The sequence below is a fragment of the Ochotona curzoniae genome, unplaced genomic scaffold, assembly GCF_017591425.1.
Source record: "Ochotona curzoniae isolate NIBS_2020 unplaced genomic scaffold, NIBS_Ocur_1.0 contig_64, whole genome shotgun sequence".
Lineage (NCBI taxonomy): Eukaryota > Metazoa > Chordata > Mammalia > Lagomorpha > Ochotonidae > Ochotona > Ochotona curzoniae.
In genome coordinates, this window is record NW_024466502.1 from 26,471,496 (window position 1) to 26,493,314 (window position 21,819).

At 39.3% G+C, this 21,819-nt stretch overlaps 1 protein-coding gene across 1 annotated transcript in view; it reads right to left on the bottom strand.

The window, feature by feature from the left end:
• PIBF1 (progesterone immunomodulatory binding factor 1) overlaps positions 1–21,819 on the bottom strand; it is a 207,868-nt gene that overhangs the window by 63,290 nt on the left and 122,759 nt on the right. The window contains exons 14-15 of the mRNA XM_040991299.1: positions 18,743–18,833; positions 9,662–9,764 (exon numbers count right to left, since the gene is read on the bottom strand). Coding sequence (XP_040847233.1) covers positions 9,662–9,764; positions 18,743–18,833 — 194 coding nt within the window. The remainder of the gene's footprint in view (positions 1–9,661; positions 9,765–18,742; positions 18,834–21,819) is intronic.

A 21,819-nucleotide genomic window follows, 5' to 3' on the forward strand; every position in this document is an offset into this window, starting at 1 on the left:
ACAAGCTGTGCCACAAACCTACCTGGTCACCAAAATGTATATTTTAAAACAAGAATTTGAGGGGCAGGTGCAGTTGTGTATCAGGCTGATCCTCTGCCTCCAGCTTTGGGGGGGGGGGGTTTCTGGTTCCAATGCTGATCTAGCACCCTGCTAATAACCTGGGAAAACAGCGGAGGGTGGCCCAAAGTCTTGGGTCTCTGCATCCATGTGGGAAACCTGAAAGAAGCTCCTGGATCCCAGTTTGGACTAGTTCAACTCTGGCCATGTCGCTGTGAGGAGTGAATCAGTGGTTGGAAGATCTCTCTCTCTTCCTCTATGTGACTCCGATTTCAAGTAAATAGTTCTTAAAAACAAACAACCATCACTCCCACTCCACATCCCCAAACCCACCAAAAACCAGAATCTTAAATGATTCTTGTATTTAAAAGTAGTACTGAGGTCTAAGAGCAGAGTCAAGGGCAGACACCTGAGGGTCTTAAAGACAGTCTGAAGATGAAGTTAGGGAGCAGGCTTCGGGAAGAAAAGTAGTGTGAAGCAAAAAGAGAGCGGGAGTTCTAGAACATCTCTACATGCCATATATAGATCAAACTGGACAAACACTAAAAAGTTTGTCAATTAAAAAGTTATGAGTGACCACTGAGAAAGGGGACGGCTAACAAGGGAAGACAGAAGAAATAACCACCACGCCAGGCTAACTGCTGAATGTTACCAATTAGTGCTCCATCCATATATTCATATATTAAAACACACATACACACTGAAAGGGGACCAAATGGGGAAAACGAATATGGGACTGAAAAGTAGGTGAAGGATGTTTGAGGAAACAGGAAAGAAGACAGATAATGGAACTGATTATTTGCAGAAGTGAAATAGTGGGAAACAGGGCAGATCCTATTTTCTGGGCAGTAGTAGTGAGGAGCTGATTGATGTTCAATAATGCCAACTGTACTGCTTCCAGGCAGCAAAAGCAACAGTTTTCTTTAAGAACTTTTCAGCATGTTTCCACAAAACCACGGAATTCTCTCTTTCTCTTCTTCCTTTTCTTAAATCCTTACAGAATAACTACTATATTACAAAATACTGTGCTAAAGGTAGGCACTGTTAAGCATAGCTTGTGGATGAATTTGGCACAAAGCAGTTCAGAGTGCTAGCGCACGGCAGTACCCAGACAGTTGATAAGCCTATTTAGGACTGGTTAGGTAGAAAAAGGGTGACTCCAGGGCCTGGCGTGGTGGCCTAGTGGCTAAGGTCCTCACCTTGAATGCGCCAGGATCCAATATAGGCACCAGTTGTAAATCTCAGCAGCCCCACTTCCCATCCAGCTCACTGCTTGTGGCCTGGGAAAGCAGACAATGATGGCCCAAAGCCTTGGCACCATGCACCCGCGTGGGAGACCTGGAGGAAGCTCCAGGCTCCTAGCTTTGGATTGGTGCAGCTCCAATTGCTGTGGTCACTTGAGGAGTGAATCAGCAGATGGAAGATCTTCTCTGTCTCTCCTCCTCTGTATATCTGACTTTGCAATAAAAAGAAGTAAATCTTCAAAAAAAAATTTTTTTTTTTATTTGAAAGGGAAAGACAGAAGGATTGAGATAAAAAGAATCTATCATCCACTGGCTTACTCCACAATCATCTACAGCCTGAGCTAAGCCAGGTTAAGCCAGGGAATTTAGTACTCAAACCTGGGTCTTGCATGTGAGTGGTAGGGACCCAAATACTTGAGTCATAATATGCTATCTTCCAGGGGACCCACTTGCAGAAAGCTGGATTTTGAAGCAGGGACAGGGTTCAAACCCAGGCAAACCAATAGCGGATGAGGTGTCTTAAGCAGCATCCACTGCTCTGCCAAATGCCTGTTTCTTAAGTTATTCCTCACTGCCCCTTTGTCATTCTTTTCATATTTTCTTAGAGATTTAAACCTAATCTATCTCAAAAAATACAAGTAATTCACTCATTTGATCAGCAAATATTTCAGTGAACCTTGTTTTATTTGGAATCTATTACTATTTTGTAAGTAGAAACACACAGAAGTTACGGAATTTATCCAAGGATGCACAGCTAGTGATGGCCAGAACTGAGTTTTGAACCCAGTGAATTCAGCCCCACAATGATGTGCTTAGCCAAGATGCTATCCATCAAAAACAGGAAGGAAAGCAATATTAAGTAACAACTAGCATTTACAATTAAGTAACAATTTAGCATTTAGTGAAAATGCTAAATTAACATAAGGAACATCGACTAAAGGGACATGCACGTTCACATGCAATACAGAAACATGACCAACCCTCCACTTCAGGCCTTTCTTCCAGAATAGATGCATGAATACTTTCATCTGGGCATCTGCATCTATGCTGCACCGACAGGCTCTTATGCTCCTTTCCTTGCTAGTTTGGCACTTTACTCTTTTAAACCACGGACCACATCGGAGGTGGCGGCTCAAGCTACTATGCCATAGCACCTGTCCCTAGATTCTCTTTTTTGAATTGTTTTTAAAATTCTCTCCATTTTAAAGCTTTTCAATTATGTATTTTATGATTCTGGATGATTCTGAAATTTTCTTACAATAAGTTCCTGCTATGACATTCTGCAAAACTTTAACTTTTCCTTGATATTTATTCATTACAATGAAATAGACAGAAGGAAGTGACAGAGAGATAAAGGAAAGAGGAAAAATGGAATGCCAAACACACAGGGTAAATAATGCAAACTACAGCAAGGCAATGTGCATTGGTCTGGCTTTCATTACTACAGGAAGATACCTGAGGCAGACCACCTTACAAAAGCTTACACAGTTCACAGTGTTGAAAGCTGGAACAGCATGATGAAGTCCTAGCAAAGCTCCCACCTCCTCCCCCCAAGAACTGCATTATTTCATGGCAAATGTGGGATCTGTGGCAGAGATGGAGATCATCTCACAAAATAGGAAGCCAGGAGGCGGGAACCTGGGACCTACAATTCTTTCTGACGGTGTGTCCTCAACGAGTTAAGGGCCTGCTATCAGGTCCTACTACCTAAAAGTCCCCAACACAGCAAGGACCAACCTTGCAACACAAAAGAAACTTCAGGAGACAATGTGAACTAGAAGGATTTCTCTTACTTGCCCTCAAGCCTCAGGGCCTCTTCCACAACAATAACCAGCATCAGTGACTGCTTCTGGTGTGTGTCATTCCAATGCATCAGTAAATATCATAAGCTTGTATGTATGTATGTAAGTAAATCTGTGCATATATATGCATCTACGTGCCTGGCAATGAAATTCTTGGTTTGAACAAAGAATACTGCTGTAATGTAAATCTTTGTAGATATAATTTTTAAAGAGATATTTTTGTTACTTACATCCATTAAGTAGGATTTCCAAAACCATGAAATTTATACCTATTATGAGTTAAATATCATATTGGTTATCAAACTTGTATGGTGTTTCAAAAAAATAAATATAGAAGTTTCTATAAATAACTAAATAATATATGTGCATTGGAATAAATTAAAACAATAAAATGCCAGTGAAAAAATTAATTGTTCCTTGTTATACCATTCCCAATCCCAGAGGTGATGGCTGTGAAACAGGCAAACATGGGTGGTACCCGACGTCATTTCCTATTCTAGTAAGATGCACTGATGCTTACTAGTAAGCCTCAAAGGCTCTTTCAAGCTGATCAGCGTTCTTTAAATATACAGAATGTAACAGGGTAAAATCTTTGGTTATAGTCCTTTCAGTGGGATGTCTAAGCCATCTATGCCAGACCTACGTATACTTCTCTATGGGATGACATCTCGGGCAGATGGTAAACACTGTGCCAACTGTCTGCTTGCAAAACCACTCAGTGAGACTTGTTTTAAGTGTAGGACTAGTGGTATCTGTATACACGGGGCATGGTACATTTTTTAGTTTTTTTAAGTTTCTTTGTTTAAACAGACATATAATCCCATTCCTTCTGTATATGTATAAACAACCATGCACACTACATACATATACACAGATATATTAATATCAAGAAAAACAATATGTATTATGAAATGTTTTTCTGAAAAATTATCAGCACAGTATTAATGTATTTTTACTATACTTTGTTACTACACAAAGTTACTATAGATACTTTATTCTAATTACGTGCCTTAGAGTGTCAAATCCTTTAAGTCTAGCAAAGTGAAGTTTTGTAATAAATTAGCTGGATTCCACTAAGTACCCAGTAAGTACAAACTCCAGGCAACTAAACAGTAGTGTTTGCTCACTAGAGATTATGTGTGGCCCATTTTCTAAACCAGCTTTCTGAAAATAAGTTAGTTGTAACAGAAATCTTTGAGTGTATGCAATAGAAATAGTGCCTTTATGAAGACTGTGTATGTTAAGACTGTAAAGATTATGCCTAGGACCTGATGAGATAGCCTAGTGGCTAAAGTCCTTGCCTTGCATGCACCGGGATCCAATATGTGCCAGTTTGTACCCCGGTTACTCCACTTCCTTTCAGCTACCTATTTGTAGCCGGGGAAAGCAGTCGAAGACGGACCAAAATCTTGGGACCCTGCAGCTGCATTGGAGATCCAGCAGAAGCTCCTGGCTCTTAGCTTTGGATTGTTTCAATAGTGGCCATTGTGGCCACTTGGGGCGTGAAAACAGTGGATGGAAGATGTTTCCCTTTTTACCTCCTTCTCTCTGTATATCTGCCTTTCCAATAAAAATAAATCAATCTTAAAAAAAAAATACTGTGCCTCTTGTGCCATTAGTTGTTGAATTTACTGGGAGTTTTAGAAATGATTTCTGAACAACTGGATACAGGAAGAACAAGCATGAGAGCTTAAGGCAGCTAAGCAAGAACAATTCTTTTTGTTTTTTCTTCCTTTTTAAAGATTTATCTTATTTATTTGAAAGGCAGAGTTACAGGGGTGGGATGGGGTAAAGATAGAGAGATCTTCCATGTGCTGGTTCATTCCCCATATGGCTGCAACAGCTGGGGCTGGAGGTCAGGAAGCAGGAACTTCATCCAGGTCTACCATGTGGTTTTAGGGGCCCAAGGAATTGAGCCACGCTCCGTGGCTCTCTCAGGTACATTAGCAGGGATCTGGACTGGAAATGAAGTATCCAGGAACCGAACCAGCGCCCATGTGAGATGCTGCCATCACAGATGGTGGCTTAACCTGCTACTGTATAATGTTGTTCGAGAAGACCAATTGGTGGTATTAATGTGACAGGCTTTGTAATTCAGCCTGGATTTTCAACTGCTTAACAAATTACTCATCAGCACTCTCAAAATGATTTCTTGAGAATTTCTGAGAGAGTAGATGCACACACACACAAACCAAATTCAATTATTTGTCTTTTTTGTTTTTTCAATGCCACATCTATGACTGAAACAAGTTTACAGAGACTGGCTAACAAGTAACAAAGGACAGTGACCCCTGAGTCATAGAAAGCAAACAAGGCAAGCCCAGTGATTACGCATTTACTATGTAGAGAGAGTTTCTAGGCTGTGATGCAGGAAAAGAAAATAAGGCCGAAGCTGCCAAATTCGCTGAGATAAGGAGGAAGGAGAAACAGAGGTGCCAGAGCTTGTCTGGCAGAGTACTGACATCAAGGGAGCTGCCGAGGGAAAAATGCTGAAAATCTACACACAGCCCCCTTGAATTATTCACCTGGACTGAACAGCGCTTGCATGAAAAGAAACTACCAGAGTCCACAGCCAGAACGACCAATAAGATTAGCAAGAACAGTTTCTGATGTTAATGGAAGCCAGGGAAGTGCCTACTGGGCTCAGTCAGGGGAGAACGCTTCACCACACGCAGGCCAGGGCATCTCAAAGTCACAAGGGTTTATTCACAGTACTGAGGGATAACTACTCTGAAACTCTCTCTCTCTCTTTTTTTTTTTCAAAAGTTTAAATGTAAGACCTGAAAGCACTAAACTGTCTTCAAAAAACTTAAACCATCTTCCAAAACAAAATTAGCACAAACTTCTATCTACCCATCATGGTAAAATTCACAATGTCTCACATTCAGTAAAAAATTCCCATGTCTGCAAAGGTAAAGAACAATATGAAAGCAGGTTATATAGCACAAAGGAAAAGAAACCATGGACCTAACAGGAAAGAGAAATTTTTCAAAACAAAATGTAGAGAAAAACCTGAAAAGAATAGAATCTCTACTATATTCGGTTTTAGGTCCCCTTCAAGCAGTACAGTATGTGTCTAATTTGAGTTCCCCAAAAAAGAGAAGATGGAATAACAACAACAAAAAACACTTTTGAAACAAAAATTGTCCGAATTTAATAAACTTAACACTACAATCTTTCAAAACCTAAGCACCGGAAGCATAGAGAAAACTACAGCAAGTCAGAAAATAAAGTAGCTTAAACATAGTGACAAATCTTAAAAGCAGCTAACCAAGTAAGACACAGATGAGAAGATATGACGAGGAATACAACGGTAGGAACAATGAAACTACAAGACAGCAGAACAATATCTTTCATGCATTAACACAGAGAGAGAGAGAGAGACAGAGAGAGAAAGAGAGAGAGAGAAAAAAAAAGAAAGAGAAGAGAGGAGAGAATCTTTCAATTTCTTTCCCCAGGAAAAAAGAAAGGTGAACCTAGCAAATCTTACACACTTACAAGAAATGAAGACAGGTACATCAGTTACATGTTCCAGCAGCACGATGATTAATAATCAAACAGTGGAAAAACCCAAATGTTCATAAATGAAACGAATGAACAAATTACGGTAAATATACACATGGAATGTCATTCAGCCACAGAAAAGAATAAAGTGCTGCACATGTGCCACGATATGGACATAATTTAAAAGCAGGAATCTTAGTGCATTGCATAATTCCATTTACATGAAATGTCTAGAACAGGTAAGCTACAGGATAAACAGAAGAAAAAATATACCATAACTTGCTAAGCTCTTTAAAAGATTTATTTATTTATTTGAAAAGAGCTAAAGATAGGGACACACACACACACACACAAATACAGAGATATCTTCTATCCCCCTGGATAACTCCCCAGAAGGCTTCCAATGGTCAGGACTAGGCCAAGATTAAGCCAGAAGCCAAGAGCTTCAACTGGATCTCATATGTGGCGTGCAGGGGCCCAAGTATCTGGGCCATCTGCCGCTGCTTTTTCCAGGCCTTCAGCAGAGAGACAAACTGGAAGTGGTAGAGCTGGGACACAAACTGGCACCCATATGGGAGGATGCTGTAACACTCTGTGGCTCTTTGCACTATTCCACAACACTGGTCCTCAAGCCCATTAATTTTTACTTGCATTATGATTATCTATGCTCTCAAGTTTGCATATGTATGTTGATATCTTTATGGTGTAAACATTATATAGTAGTGTGCTACCTGAAGTTAGTCATGGTGGGAATATTTATACAGAAGAAACAGGCAAAGGCTACAAATCACTCTTCCTCATGTACTTACTGGAAAGTTGGCTGTTAACCTTTATCAGCACTCCACTATGCTTACTCTGAGTATTAACTACGGACCTTGCAGTAATATGAAATATTTTTGGTTTTTTGAAACTATAGCATATTCTTCTAGTTGCAGTATTAAAAAGAGATTGTGGGTCTGGTGCAGTGTCTCAGTGGCTACATCTTGTCTTGCAAGCACTCGGATCCCATGTGGGCACAGCTTCATGTCTTGGCTGAGCTACTTCCCATCCAGCTCCCTGCCTGTGGCCTGGGAAAGAAGCAGACTTTGCCAAAGCCTTGGGATCCTGGAATAATCTCCTGGCTCCTGGCTTTGGCTTGACTCCTCTTCAGCCACTGTGTCCACTTGTGGAGTGAACCGGCACATGAAGATCTTTCTCTCTGTTTCTCCTCTCTCTAAATCTCCCTTTCCAATAAAAATAAATTCTTAAAAAGAAAAAAAAAAAGAAACTATAAAATGAATATAAACAAATTTTTCAGGAAACATACACAGGAAGAATAGTTAGTATATATTAAGAGCATTTAAAAACACCTTTATTATAAGATAAACAGCTTTTGTAAATTTTAAAGTATCAAGTGAGAAAATCTGTCTTGTCAAAGTGTAGGAAGCAGGGCCCAGTGCTGTGGTGCAGCCAGTGGAGCCACAGTCTGCAGTAACCCAGCTTCTTGCTGTGAGAGAGGGCCAAGTGGTTGGGCTTCTGCATCCACGTGGGAGGCCCACACAGGGTTACAGGTTCCTGCTTTCAGCCTGGCCCAGCCTGGGCTGTTGTAGTCGTTTGGAGTGTGAAACAAAGGATGCAAGTAGTTCTCTTTGTCTGTTTCTTTTGAACTTTGCCTTTCAAATAAATAAATCTTAAATATACACAGGGCTGGCAATGTGGTGTTGCAAGTTAATGCTGCCTGAGACGACATCCCATATGGGTGTCCTTTTGAGACTTGGCTGCTTCAGCTACGAACTAGCTCCCTGCTAATGGCCTTGCTCAGCTGTGACCATTGCTAACAGCTGGAGAGCGAAACAACAGATTGAAGATGTCTCTCTCTTTCTCCTTCTCTTTCTTCTTCTCTGTATAATTGTGACTTTCAAATAAACAAAAAATAAAGCACAGGCAATAAGAAGAACACTTGTGCAGTGATACCTTTAACTCTTGTTTTACAATTTGGATTTAAAAAGTAAGAGAATTAAAAAATAAATGGATTAAAATGTTGTGTAAGGGAACAGGCACTTGTCCTGGTCTTTGAGAAGCCTGCATCCAACACTGGATTATCTGGGTTCAATTTCTAGCTCTGGCTCCTGAATCCAAATTGCTGCCAGTGTAGATGCCAGAGTGGTTCCCTGCCAGCTATATGGGAAGATCCCGACTGTGTTCATGGGCCCTCATTCCGGCAAAGGCTCAGCCCTGGCCAGCACAGGCATTTAAGGGTGGAATTAGTACATGGGGACTCTGTGTGGGTTTCTCTGTCCCTCAAACACTTTTTTTTCAAATCTGTAAACAATGTGGACATATTCTTTTTTTTTTTTTTTTTAAGATTTATTTATTTTTATTGGAAAATGAGATTTACAGAGAGGAGGAGAGCTAGAAAGATCTTCCATATGCTGGTTTACTTCCCAAGTGGCCACAAAGTCTGGAGCAGAGGTGATCCGACCCAAAGCCAGGAGCTTCTTCTGCGTCTCCCATGTGGATGCAGGGTCCCAAGGCTTTGGGCCGTCCTCTACTGCCTTCCCAGGCCACAAGCAGTTTGGGAAGTTGAACAGCCGGGAAATGAACCAGTGTCCATATGGGATCCCAGTGTTTGCAATGAAAGGATTTAGCCACTGAGCCCTTGCACTGAGTCCAATGTGGACATATTCTTTAAATGATCTAACAGCTTAGTGATTTTTTATCATATACCGACAAAAGAAATACTATTTGTAACATGAGGTATTTCTGAAAAAACTTAAAATGTTACCCAAATTTGCCAAACTTGTTTTGCCAGTTGATATTCTCAGAAATCAAAGCTTTTTCTGTCTGGTCTGCATTTATACTAAGTCTGGACAATTAATCCCCTTTTTGTTCTTAGTTTTGCCATACTCTGTTAGTTGTTTTGTAAGTCCTTAACATTCAATCCATTCCATAAATTGTGAAATCATTTTCTACCAGCAAACAGATTTAAGAATTGCTCAGAAAATAAAACTTTTACAAAGAATTAAAGCGAACATTGTGACTCTTATACGTGTTTCTTTTGTTTAAGTCACTTACCTCTTGTGAAAGCTCTGTTACTTGGTCCTTTTGATGTTCTAGGTCTTTTAAAATCAACGAGTTCTGTTTTTCCAGCTGAAGTACTCTTCTTGCCAAGTGGACACTAGGCCAATGAAATGAGAAAATTAAGGCTTACAAAAGTGGAATGCTATCTAAAGTATTTAAAATGTGTTTGTGTGCTTGAAAATGGACTGTTTCCTAATAATACTTACATATTAACAGAAAAAAATACAAAGTCAAATAATAGCCAGTGGAAGACAAATAACACAACTAAGAATTCTGAAAGCAGCATAAAATCTCTGTAACGCTGACTGTGATATGCCATAGTCACTGCTACAGTAATGGTTTTTAGTCCTTGCTACAACCTTATGACAGCTGCTTGACAAGACTAAAAAACAAAAAGTGTATATTTTCTTCATTTTAGTAAAAATTTCTCAGTTACAAAGAAAGAAATTAGTTAATACAACCAAAGTTCACACTTCGAGAAACATCACCTTTCATCTTAGAAAACAATGCATACATTCTGTGACTGGTGAACATAAGAACTAGGGCTGGGGGCGGCGGCTCAGGCTGGACAAGGCAGTGGACACCTGTCAGCATACGTGAGGTTGAGTCTGGGGGTGGGTTGGGCTGGATAAGGCAGTGGGTACCGATACGGATATGTGAGGGTTGGGTCTTGGGATGGGTTGGGCTGAGCTAAGCTGTTGTACCCATAAGTATGCATGAGAGCCAGATGGGATACAGGTTGGCTGGGCAAAGCCAAAGCACAGGTTGGCATGCACAAAAATTGCAACTTGTGGCAGGCCTGGTGGGTGTTCTTGGGGGTCGCTCCAACCACGCTGTGGCACCTGCTGGTTATGTGTGAGGACTGAGTCTGTGGTGGGCTGGCTGGGCTGGGCAGCAGCACCTGTCAGTTTGAGATATGGGCTAAGTACTTGAGCCATCAAGTCTCCCCAGGATGTAAATTAGTAGAGAAACTGATTAGAAGTGAAAAGAGGGACTTGATCCATTCACTCCAATACGGGATGCAGGCATTCTAAGCAACAACTTACCCTGCCTGCAGGGCCAATTCCCACACCCAACCCGATTTTTAAGAAATAATTCGTGAAACTGCTTCAGCTATAAAATAATTCCTTCTAATCATTTGGAGAAAAACTATTTTTTAAAAGAACAGCTAATAAAACTGAAAAATACATATCACTCCAAGAATCTCTCTGTTTCCACTAATTTATACTTTTCACATGTATCTCACACTCAAGCCACATGTTAAAATCTACTAATCTACTAATTTGATGTGAAAATTACAGAATACACAGAATCCAGGAAGACAATATGCATTACAATAAAAAAGATCTTTGTTTTATGTAAAATTGCAGAACAGATAAAATCCCATTATTTTTGGCATTTCCTAACATCAGATAAAGGAATGTAGACAGACTTCTGGAAAAATTGCTAAATATCTTCTTACATATCTATTTTTAAAAACTGGTTATTCCAAGGGAAAAAGATTAGTTCTGACAAAAATCTACACAAGGGCTTGTTGAGAACCAAAATTTTATTCCTTCAACTTCCATAAGTTTATGCCTTAATAATCAGTTACAGGGGATGGCACTGTAGTGCAGCAGTGAGGCCACTTGTGCATCCCACAGTGGTGCCAGCTGAGTTGTGGCTGCAGAATTTTCTCTCCAGCCTCCGTTAGTATGTCTGGGAAAGCATGGATGTCAGTCCACGATCGTGGGCCCAGCTCCTGGCTTCTGTCTGTAACCCAGTCCTGGCGGTTGTGGCCATTTGGGAAGTGAATTAGAATGGAAGGTCTTTCCCTGTATTTTCCTCTCTCTCCCTAGAGCACTGCAATTCAAATAAAATCAAATAAACCTTTAAAGAAATCAACTGCAGTTAGATGGAAAAGATACATACTTTTTCGGTGACAATCATTTAAGTAAAAATAAAAAGCTTTACTCACAAACAACTTTATTGATAAGCAGCATGTACCATAATGTTAACCTATTTAAAGTATACAAGTCAATGTTTTTTTTAAAAAGATTTAGTTATTTTTATTGTAAAGTCAGATATACAGAGAGGAGAGAGAGAGAGGAAGATCTTCCATCCGATGGGTCACTCCCCAAGTGACCACAATGGCCAGTGCTGCACCGATCTGAAGCCAGGAGCCTGGCTTCAGCCAATCCTCTTTTTCTACTCACATAAAATCTTACCTACATTTAATTCTACTCTACATCTATATTATTTAAAACTATCAAGGGCCTCTATAATCTCACTGCACATTGTCTTATTTTCCATTAATGTGTCTACTACATATAATGTCACTGCACAGTTTGTATACTTTTTCCACTGTTGTCCAGTGTGAAGACCAATTATCCTGCTGCTTATCAATTCAACTTTCCTTTAAATGTTTCCTTCAAGTTTCACCTTGTTCATTTCTGACTGTGTGGTTTTCACTGTTCTCTATTCCTGTGACAGATCTAATCATAGACCATTAAATTACATAATTTTGTGTATCTTATGGTATTCTTTCTAGTGTAACAATGCTTTCTTGATTAGTATATGCAACTCCTATAACAATGGTGCTCATATCCTCTGTAGCTTCTACAACACATCTGTAGCAACTGAACACATCAGGTACTTAATAAATACTTCTTGATTGATTTTATTGTAAGTAAATTTTGTCCAAATAAATACAATGTTAGAAACCATATTCTCAGGTTGTCAGAACTTCTATATTAAAGTACAGTTAATTGTTGGCATCGAAACAGTGAACTGGCACTTAAACATTTAAAGAAAGATTGAAGTCAGTAAGATAAGAAGGCAAAAGTCAGACACCAAGTCACTTCTATAACATTTTGGACTTATAAGTCTTTAAATGTTGCACATCGCTTTTGGTGAGTGATTTGCTATTATAGGAGGATCCTATTTAGAAATCTGCACTATTACAAGCAGGAAGAAAGAACAGTTATCTAAAACTAAAGCAACACAAATAAAGAATTTCTCAGCTGGAGGTAAGCTTATGTCTCTCTAATATAATGTACAAACACAAATTTCTTTCGGGTTCTTTACAAAAAGTAACTATAACTAATCTGGGAAAATGACTCTAACTACATTATTTTTGGTACAGAGGTACTGAACTTTACAAGGAAGCAATGCTTTAGTAAGCTATATGTTGGGACAGTAAAGTAGTTACAACACACAATACTCCCTTGTAGTTTTATTAATTGCCATGTGATTTTTATCTATACAAACATTAGATTTGACAACATGCAAAAACACCACAAATTTATAACTTACAAAAAATTAATTAACTAAAGAGAGACAGAGCTCTCTCATCTGCTGGTTCACTCCTCATGTCTACAATGGTTGAGGCTGGGATGGGCTAAAGTCATGAGCTGGGAACTTAATCTGGGCCTCACAGGTAGTGGCAAGGACAAAACCCCATGAGCCAATATCATGTGCTGCCACTCAGGGCTCAGATTAGCAGGAACCAGCAGGAGCGGAGCTGGCACTTGAACTCTGACACCCCAATATGGAATGTAAGTATTCCAAACTGGCATCTTAACTGGTAGAGCAAAAATCTGCCTCCACAAACATGGGATTATATTTAAATAGTAAACCCCAATTTTTCCTGTTACTTGGTAAAATTATCCTCCTTGGTAATCTTGTAGCCTCCTCAGTACTTCCTGAGCTTCAAAGGTTTCTTTTTTCATTTTTAAAATATTTATTTGCTTAAACGTCAGAGTGAGAGAGAGGAGGGAGAGGGAAAAAAGAAAGAGAGAGATCATGCATTTACTGGTTTACCCCCCAAATGGCTGCAACAGCCAGGGCTGGGCCAGGCTAAACCCAGAATAGAAACGACAACTCACATATATGAGAATAAAGGAGGGAAAGACAATCCTCATTAGGCACTGAAATTTGCTACTTTCCTCTGCTTATTATAAAGCCATACATTGTGAAAGTTTCAACTTACAGCTCTTTATATACAATTAGAAACTAACGCAAAAATTTACAGCATGTAGTAAATCCTACAATTTTAAAGATCTGAAAACTTTCAGAATCCTCCATATTCAGGTCAGTCAAAACAGAGAAAAACACTAAGACCATGTTATTGCCTGGGTGTCACCTATTTAGTGGGGCAGGTTAAAAAGCTCAACCAAAACACATAACCAGAAAATCTTGTTTGCTATTTTCAAAACAGTCACAACTGAAACGAAAACATTACTTCAGATTTTCAAGTTCAGTCAAGTTAAGAAGAGCCCATTTTAATCTACTTTAATTGTATAAGCCCTTTTAACTTTCCACAATTGTGTCCTAGAAGAGTGTTTAATGCAGTATTTAGTTACCTTTCATACCTCTATGAAATTTCAAAATGTTGAGTAATCTTATTTTATAATTACAATGTGTTTAACAGGTATTTTGAGAGTTATCTTTAAAAGTAAAACAAAAATCTGATTATGATACCACTTTAACCAGAATTGGCATTACAATATATTAAAAATGTAATATCAAAGAAACAGAATTTAAAAACTAGTTTCATGTCTAGAGGGTGTCCCTAGTAATTATTTCAAGAGGCTTCATTAAAAGTCTAAAACAAAATCAGCTTAAAGGAAAACTCAAATGCTGTCTAGTGAAAGGTTCTAGAACCTGGCTTTTCCTGTAAAATTAATTATGCCATTTACTTTAAGAACATATTAGTTGGTGCGATAAATTAGCATTTGTCGAATATCTACTTTATGCCATGCACCGTGTAGAGGACATCACATCCATTTTCTTTTTCAAACCTTAATTTCATAGTGTTCCTTGGGTAGAAATGGCAACCAATGAAATTTTTTAGAGGCTATTAAATTTAACAGCAATATAGGCTTTTAAACCAGAAGTCCTAGAAACTGAAATTTTGGATAACCATTAAAATGATCTTTTAGAGGAATATATGATGCTAAGACAATGTTTAATACAGAATGCGAAAATGAAAAATTTAACTACTAAACTGCACATAAGAAACTCCGAGTATGTAACAAACACACACATAAATATTTCTGAATAGTTATTTTAGGTGGTAAGATTACTAGTAGTTTCCTTAATTTTATGAAACATATTCTTATTTAGAAATTTCCTTCCAATTAAATATTACTCTAAAATATATGATTCCAGTTGTTAAATGTATGAAATTTTAAAACCAACTTAGAGATGAGCATAATATTTTTTGTAATACTTGAGAAAAAAGTACCTTTGATGTTTTTGAAGTATTTTTGTTAAAGACTGATATATACTGCAAACTTTTAGTATGGAAATTCATTTACTACTCTGAGTCATTTTCTAATTCACCTTAAGTTTCTATTGCTTTAATTTCAAATTTGAAGGTTTAATTACATATTCTTTGAAAGGCAGCTTTCCTTCCATCTTAAAAAGAACATACATCTTTTTTATTCGTACCTACTAAAAAATATGGATCTTGTACACTTCAGAAAGACATCCCACCCTAATTGGTCTTCGATGCCACTGGTCAAGTTTAGGAATACAGTAGGCACTCAATAAAAGCTCTTGAATGAATGGGTTTAGGAATGCATAAATGTCCCTTTGGATATCTAGTCTCACTTTCCCTTCCCTCAGTTTAGATGACCTGAGAAGCACTTCCTCAAAATAACTCTCTGGCTCACCATGAGAAGAATGCCTGGCACCAGCTGGCAGGGCATATTAATAGCATACCCATTAGGCACTTGTTCAAGGCACATAGATAGCTTGGTGATAGAATCTTTAGAAATATTTGAACAGTTACGATTATTCAAAATATGAATCAGATGTGGTTCCTTAAATCTTCACAGTAAATATTAAAGAAATCAATCTCTGTTTTCAGAAACTAAAAATAGTATGATATAACAACAATAATTGCTTCCAATTTCAAAGGAACTCAGCATTTGGGGCTAAAAAAAAAGTTCACTGGAGGGATTCAGATGTTAAAATAGAGAAGAGAGTGAACTTTCCCCATTTACTTTTGATTTTCACGTTATCAATCATTTAGCACAGAGAAAGAATTCTCATAGCCATTTAACTACCTTTCTCCCTATGCAACATTACACTCAAAACATAGAGATAGGTTGACAATGATAAAATCTTCCAGGTCACTGACAGTGATCTTTGGAAAGAATGGTAAGAGTCAGGACTACAACTGATTGTTTAAATATGACATAATTTAGAAATACTTGAACCTTTACCAGGCAGATCTAATCAGTCCAGCTACAAATGGATATTTCCTATTCTTCCGTCCTTGATCCAAACTTGGCAGATAATTCCGTTAATCAGTAACAGGCTTAACTCCTGAACATTGTTTTGTTACTTTCCGTAAGATATTCTATGTCCTACATCATTTTAGATAGTCGTAAGGAAATTTCAATCTTAGAGATATCATTTCAAAGTTTTTACAAAAGTATGAGTTAAGAGATTTTTTCTGTTGCCTAGGGTTGAGTGTCTCTAAACATCTACTTCATCAATTCACATAAAAAAATGAACAAACAAGGAAGCAGATTTTTCAATTTTTTATTTTATTTGTAATATTGTTTAAACAGCTGAGAGAGATGCATGTCCATGTGGGCCTCTGATTAGGGTTAGAAGGGCCAGGTATGAGGCCCTTCCAGGGATGATGATACCTTAGAGACCCTGATTTGGGAAAGAGTGTTCTGAGGGTGTTACTTGAGTAGTTTTGATAGTTGTGAGAAATTGTTGGTTTCATTGGTCCAAGGCTCAGAAAATCTTTCCAAGGACTGTTGGCTGATCAAATTCACCTCAGTGTGTATTCACAAACCCAGTAACATGTTGCAAAGCTTGTCCTGGAGAATTGTCCAACCTGTTCTGCTTTCCATCGTTTGACAAGGCAGTTGATGTCTTTTGCTGGCCTAGATGAGCTAGATGTCCTGTCTCTTCTGTGCATCACAGCATGGTGTCTACTGCACAGGCAACAGCAACTGAGGAGGCCCAGTCCTGACACATGCATTCTCAGGTCAGACTACACTTCCTGTGATTTTTCTCTGTGGCTGGGATCTGAGTCCAGTGGTCCAGTTGTGGTGCCCACCAAGAAACCTTGGTGATCTCAAGACTTAACTGTTGTGTGCACCAGCCAGTGCTGGGTGAGGTTTAGTCTGTCACTTGTACCAGGTTGTGCACATACTGGTGGTTAGAGCTGCCCAGTACAGCCTGTCGAAGCCCCATATCATGTGAACTGTTGGGTGCTGCTGTCCAGTTCAGCCAGCAGACCATGGACCTGGTTCTCGTGTATAGCAGCAGGCATCACAGCATACTTGGGGTGACCCCTAATAACTTCCCACCTAGGCCCCAGTTTCCACACATGCCAACATCTGTTGCATGCTACCACAGCCCAATCTGCACCAATTTGTCTCTTATGCATACCCCTGGGTTCTGCAGCTTAGCACAGCCCAATCCAACCTCAGACTCACCCTGACAGGTGTCTCTGCCTTGTCCAACCTGGTCTATCACCAGCCCAGGTTCTCATGTTCACCAGGGGTAGGTAAAGCTTAACGGGGGAGTGTCCACTGTTTACCTGACAGGCATTCTCTCAGCCACTGGTCTTATACCTGCCAGGAGGTACTGTGGTCCAGCCAAGCATGAAACTTGCCTGCAGGTACTGCAGCCTAGTCTGGCTGAAATGCACATATTCTGGTGCTCATACATGCCAGCAAATGTCACAGCCAAGCCCAAGTTGATCTGTTCCCAGTCCCAGCTCTCACTCTCACCACTGGAAGAAGTGGCCCAGCAATGGAGTCCCTGAAGTTCCCCTGCTAGGTCTGCTCCAAGCACCAGGTCTTGTGCATGCCAGTCTGAAATGGCCTGATCCCAGTGTTGGCATTCGCTAGCAGGTGCTATAACCTGGCTTAGCCCAACCCACTTTCAGTCCTAGCTCTCACTGGTGGGTACAGAAGCCTAGCATAACTTAGCCCAGCCCCAGCCACCATGTGAACTCACAGGTGCTGCAGCCTGGCCTACACTCTGTCCTGGCTCTCACTTGTGCGAGTGTGTACTGCTGACTGACCCTGCCAAGCCTGCTATCAGACCTGGCTCACAAGTATGTCAAAGGGTGCTGCAATTCAGCCTTGTCTGGCCTATTCCCAGCCCCAGATCTCATGCTTCATGTTTACCAGTGGAAGCTATGGCCTAGCAGGAAAGTTCCTTAAGTTCCCCTGTTAGGCCCACTCCCAGCAAAGGATCTCACATGGGCTGGTGAGTGCTGCTGTCCAGACTGTCACGGGTGGTCCCCAATCTTGACACTCATCAATGGGTATTACAGCCTAGCCTAACTGGCTTACACCCATTTTAGTCTCACTGATGGGTGCTATAGCCTAGCCCAGGCTGGCAAGGAGGCAGCTTTAAATCTTTAATCCTCAGATACTTAATGAAGAAATAATTCTACTAATCATCTCTCAGTGAGCTAGGTAGAGAAAACTGAGAAAAAATGAGACTAAGATATGGTCTATAATCCTGCAGAACTTTGCACCAGGTTGGGAAAATCACTTGGGGAACCACAGCTAATGTATTAACAGATATATTCTGCTTTGTGACATGAATAAACAGATATTCACAGGCAAAGAGATAGACCTACCCTCATGTCAAGTAGAGAAGTTTAAAAGGCTGGAGAAATGGGACTTAAATAAAGAGAGCTTTGGAAGTCAGGTGGAGACATTCCCATCTGATGCAATAGCAGATGGGGGCAGACAGTGATTTATTTTCAAACTACAATGAATTAGAAAAATCAAGAAAATATTAGATAGGTCAACTAAAACACTGACCAATACAGGTAGAATATCCTGTTATGGTAATTTAAAGAAGTATCCCAAAAGATAACTACTAGATATGAAAATTCTGACATATATATTTTTAATCATTATACTCAAATATATATATATAAAATGTATGATCATTACTTGCTGTTTAATTAGTGAGAAATTTCATCTTCATGCATTCTAAGACTAAAGTAACTTCATCACCAACTAAGCATATTACCAAAAATCACAATGTAATTACATTTAGCCTGAGTAGATAATTAAAATAAATACATATTGATTTTACCTTTGTTTTAGTCGTCTTCTGGCTGTTGTGGGAACATTAGCACCATAGCCGTAGGAAAACAGAACCCTTTCAGCCTCATCTTCATTTTCAACTGGAAAACATTAGAAAGTTTATGATGCGGGCCTGCCAGCGTGGTCTAGTGGCTAAAGTCCTCGCCTTGAATGAGCCAGGATTCTATATGGGCGCCGGTTCTAATCCTGACAGCTCTGCTTCCCATCCAGCTCCCTGCTAGTGGCCTGGGAAAGCACTTGAGGACAGCCCAAAGCCTTGGGACTCTGCACCCATGTGGGAGACCTAGAAGAAGTTCCTGGATCACGGCTTAGGACTGGCATAACATTGGCCATTGTGGTTACTTGGGAAGTGACTTATCAGACGGAAGATCTTCCTCTCTGTCTCTCCTCCTCTCTGTATATCTGACTTTCCAATAAAAATAAATAAATCTTTTTTTTTTTAAAAAGAAAGTTTATGATGCACAATGGACAAGATGATGCATGCTATAGCCAGGACTGCTATCAGCTATCAGACAACTCCATATTCAAGATGACTTCTTCAACTCAATCCAGCAAAACTGGAGATGGTATTTACATACATGTCTGCTTCTCATTTTTCCTAAATAGTTAAAAACAATCAGAGGGGAGAGAGTAAATTTTGTTAATGTCTCGGAAACCCATTAGTTAGATACTAATGGACGCATTAACACATAAGGGTAACTATTATACAAGTGATTTACTTACACACAATATACTGTACAATGATGTAAATGCCATCAGAATGTTTTGAACATGTTTTAGGAGCAGATCATATAAAAACTATAGGAAGGAATAAGATAATCCACAAAATAGGTTACACACTTGGTAAGTATCTAAAAAGTGAAGAGAACTAGAGAAAACCTGCTGGGCACTGTTTTTTGGAGCAGACAGTGGTAGAGCCAGGTAGAGCAGACAAGACCAACAGAGGAGAAACCATCAAGCCAAGGTTATTCCAAAGCAGAACAGAGTTCTAAGAAACACCTGACAGGGGTTACAAGCAGGACGGGAATGGCCATGCAACCAGAAATACAGATGAACAGTCTTTTAATTCTATTTGGCATTTAGACAACACTTAGAATTTTAACAACTTTTAAACTAAACTGAAATATTCTAATAATACATTTACTTGGTTCAAAGAAAACAATTCTGACAAGAAAACAAGTGTTGACAGGATTCTGTAATTTCAGATGGCTATGTCTTAGTAAATGAAACCTGATGATTTTCATGTCTGCTGACATTAGCTGAATTGGATGGTTAACCTCTGAAAACTGTGTATACTTCATTATAAAAAATGTAATTTTGGTTAATCAAGAAGTATTCATTAAGAATAGGATATAATTTCTAGGATGAGCTGATAATGAAAAACCTAATTACTGATCCTCCAGTACAGTTAAGGCAACATAACAAAAACTAATGTCTACATTTTCCTAAAGATTTTATGAAATGTTTACATATATAGAAATGCTGGAAGAACTGTGAAATATACACTCTTATACCAAATGTTTGGCTTTAATTTAAACACTGTTACTATACATGCGGATCACACATCTATCCATCCTTTTATTCACCATCTAATGCATTTCAAAGTAAGTTACACACTTAGGCAAATTTCACTCTCAGAACACAGCTCAGCAGTTGATTAACTAAAGCTCAATATCCACCTTCTTTTCTTCTTTTTAAAAATATTTATTTATTTTTATTCGAAAGGCAGAGTCACAGAGAGTGACAGAAACAGAGAGGGAGAAAGATCTTCAGTCTGCTGGTTCACTCATATAGGATGCCAGCAATGCAGGTGACGTCTTACCCTACTACAACATGGTGCTGGCCCCAATTATTTTCATAATACAAAACCTAGGTATGGTGAAAATAAAAATCTTAAATCTACCATTCAACCAAGTTTTGAAGCTAATAAAAGTTCTGAAAGGTAAACGCACATGTAACATAAGATATACAAAAGCACTGAACATTCTGGAAAGTTCCCTCCCAACTCTTTGCCTAGTTAACTATGGTGACAGCCATATTTAGAGAAAAGTACTGTTCTAGTTTTTTAACCAAACATAGTTTGTCTGTTCTAAAACTTGAAAAAATTTAATCATACTGCATGGACCTTTTCAGGAAAGGCTATAAGATCAAGCAAAACATTTGCAGATTCACCCATATTATGGAGTAAATCAGCTGTTTCTACTGAGGAGTCTTATTCTCCTCTATGAATGCATGAAGGTTTCTCTGATCCTGTAACAAACTCCAGAACTGTTACTAGATTTTCGCCATTTTGAACAAAGCAACTATGAACAGCTCAGCAGTTCATCAATTATAGCTCATCATCCACCTTCAATTCTTTTCTTCTTCTTTTTCTTAAAGATTTATTTACTTATTTGAAAGGCAGAGTTACAGACAGGGAAAGAGAGGGAAAAAGAGAGAGATCTTCCATCTGCTGGTTTGCTCCCCAAATGGCTGCAATGACCAGAGTTGGGATGGTCAGAAACCAGGAACCAAAAGCTTCTTCTGGGTCTCCCACATTGGTGCAGGGTCCCAATGGCCTGGACCATTCCAGGCACATGAGCAGGGAGCTGGATGTTACATGGAGCAGCAGGGACTCCAACTAGCACCCATACAGGATACTACTGCAGCAGGCAGCTGCAACACCTTACTGCCAGCCCCTGGATAAAACCTTGTTGTATATATGCTTTCATTTACCCTGGGTAAATAATTAGGAATGGAATTGTTGGATCACTGAGTCCTTTGGTTACTTCATAAGAATTTTTCAGTTGCTTCGTATTCTCATCAGCATTTGTAACAGGCAATTTGAACTTTTTTTCAAAGATTCATTTTATTTTTATTACAAAGTTATACAGGGAAAGGGAAGAGAGAGATAGATAGAGACAGAGACAGAGTGAGAGAGAAAAGAGAAGAGAAAGAGAAACAAGTTTCCATCCGCTGATTCACTCCCAGGATGGCAGCAACTGTCAGGGCTGAAGTGAGCTGAAGTAAGGAGCCAAGAGCTCCATCCAGGTCTCCCAGGAACCTGTGTGGCAGGGGTCCAAGTAC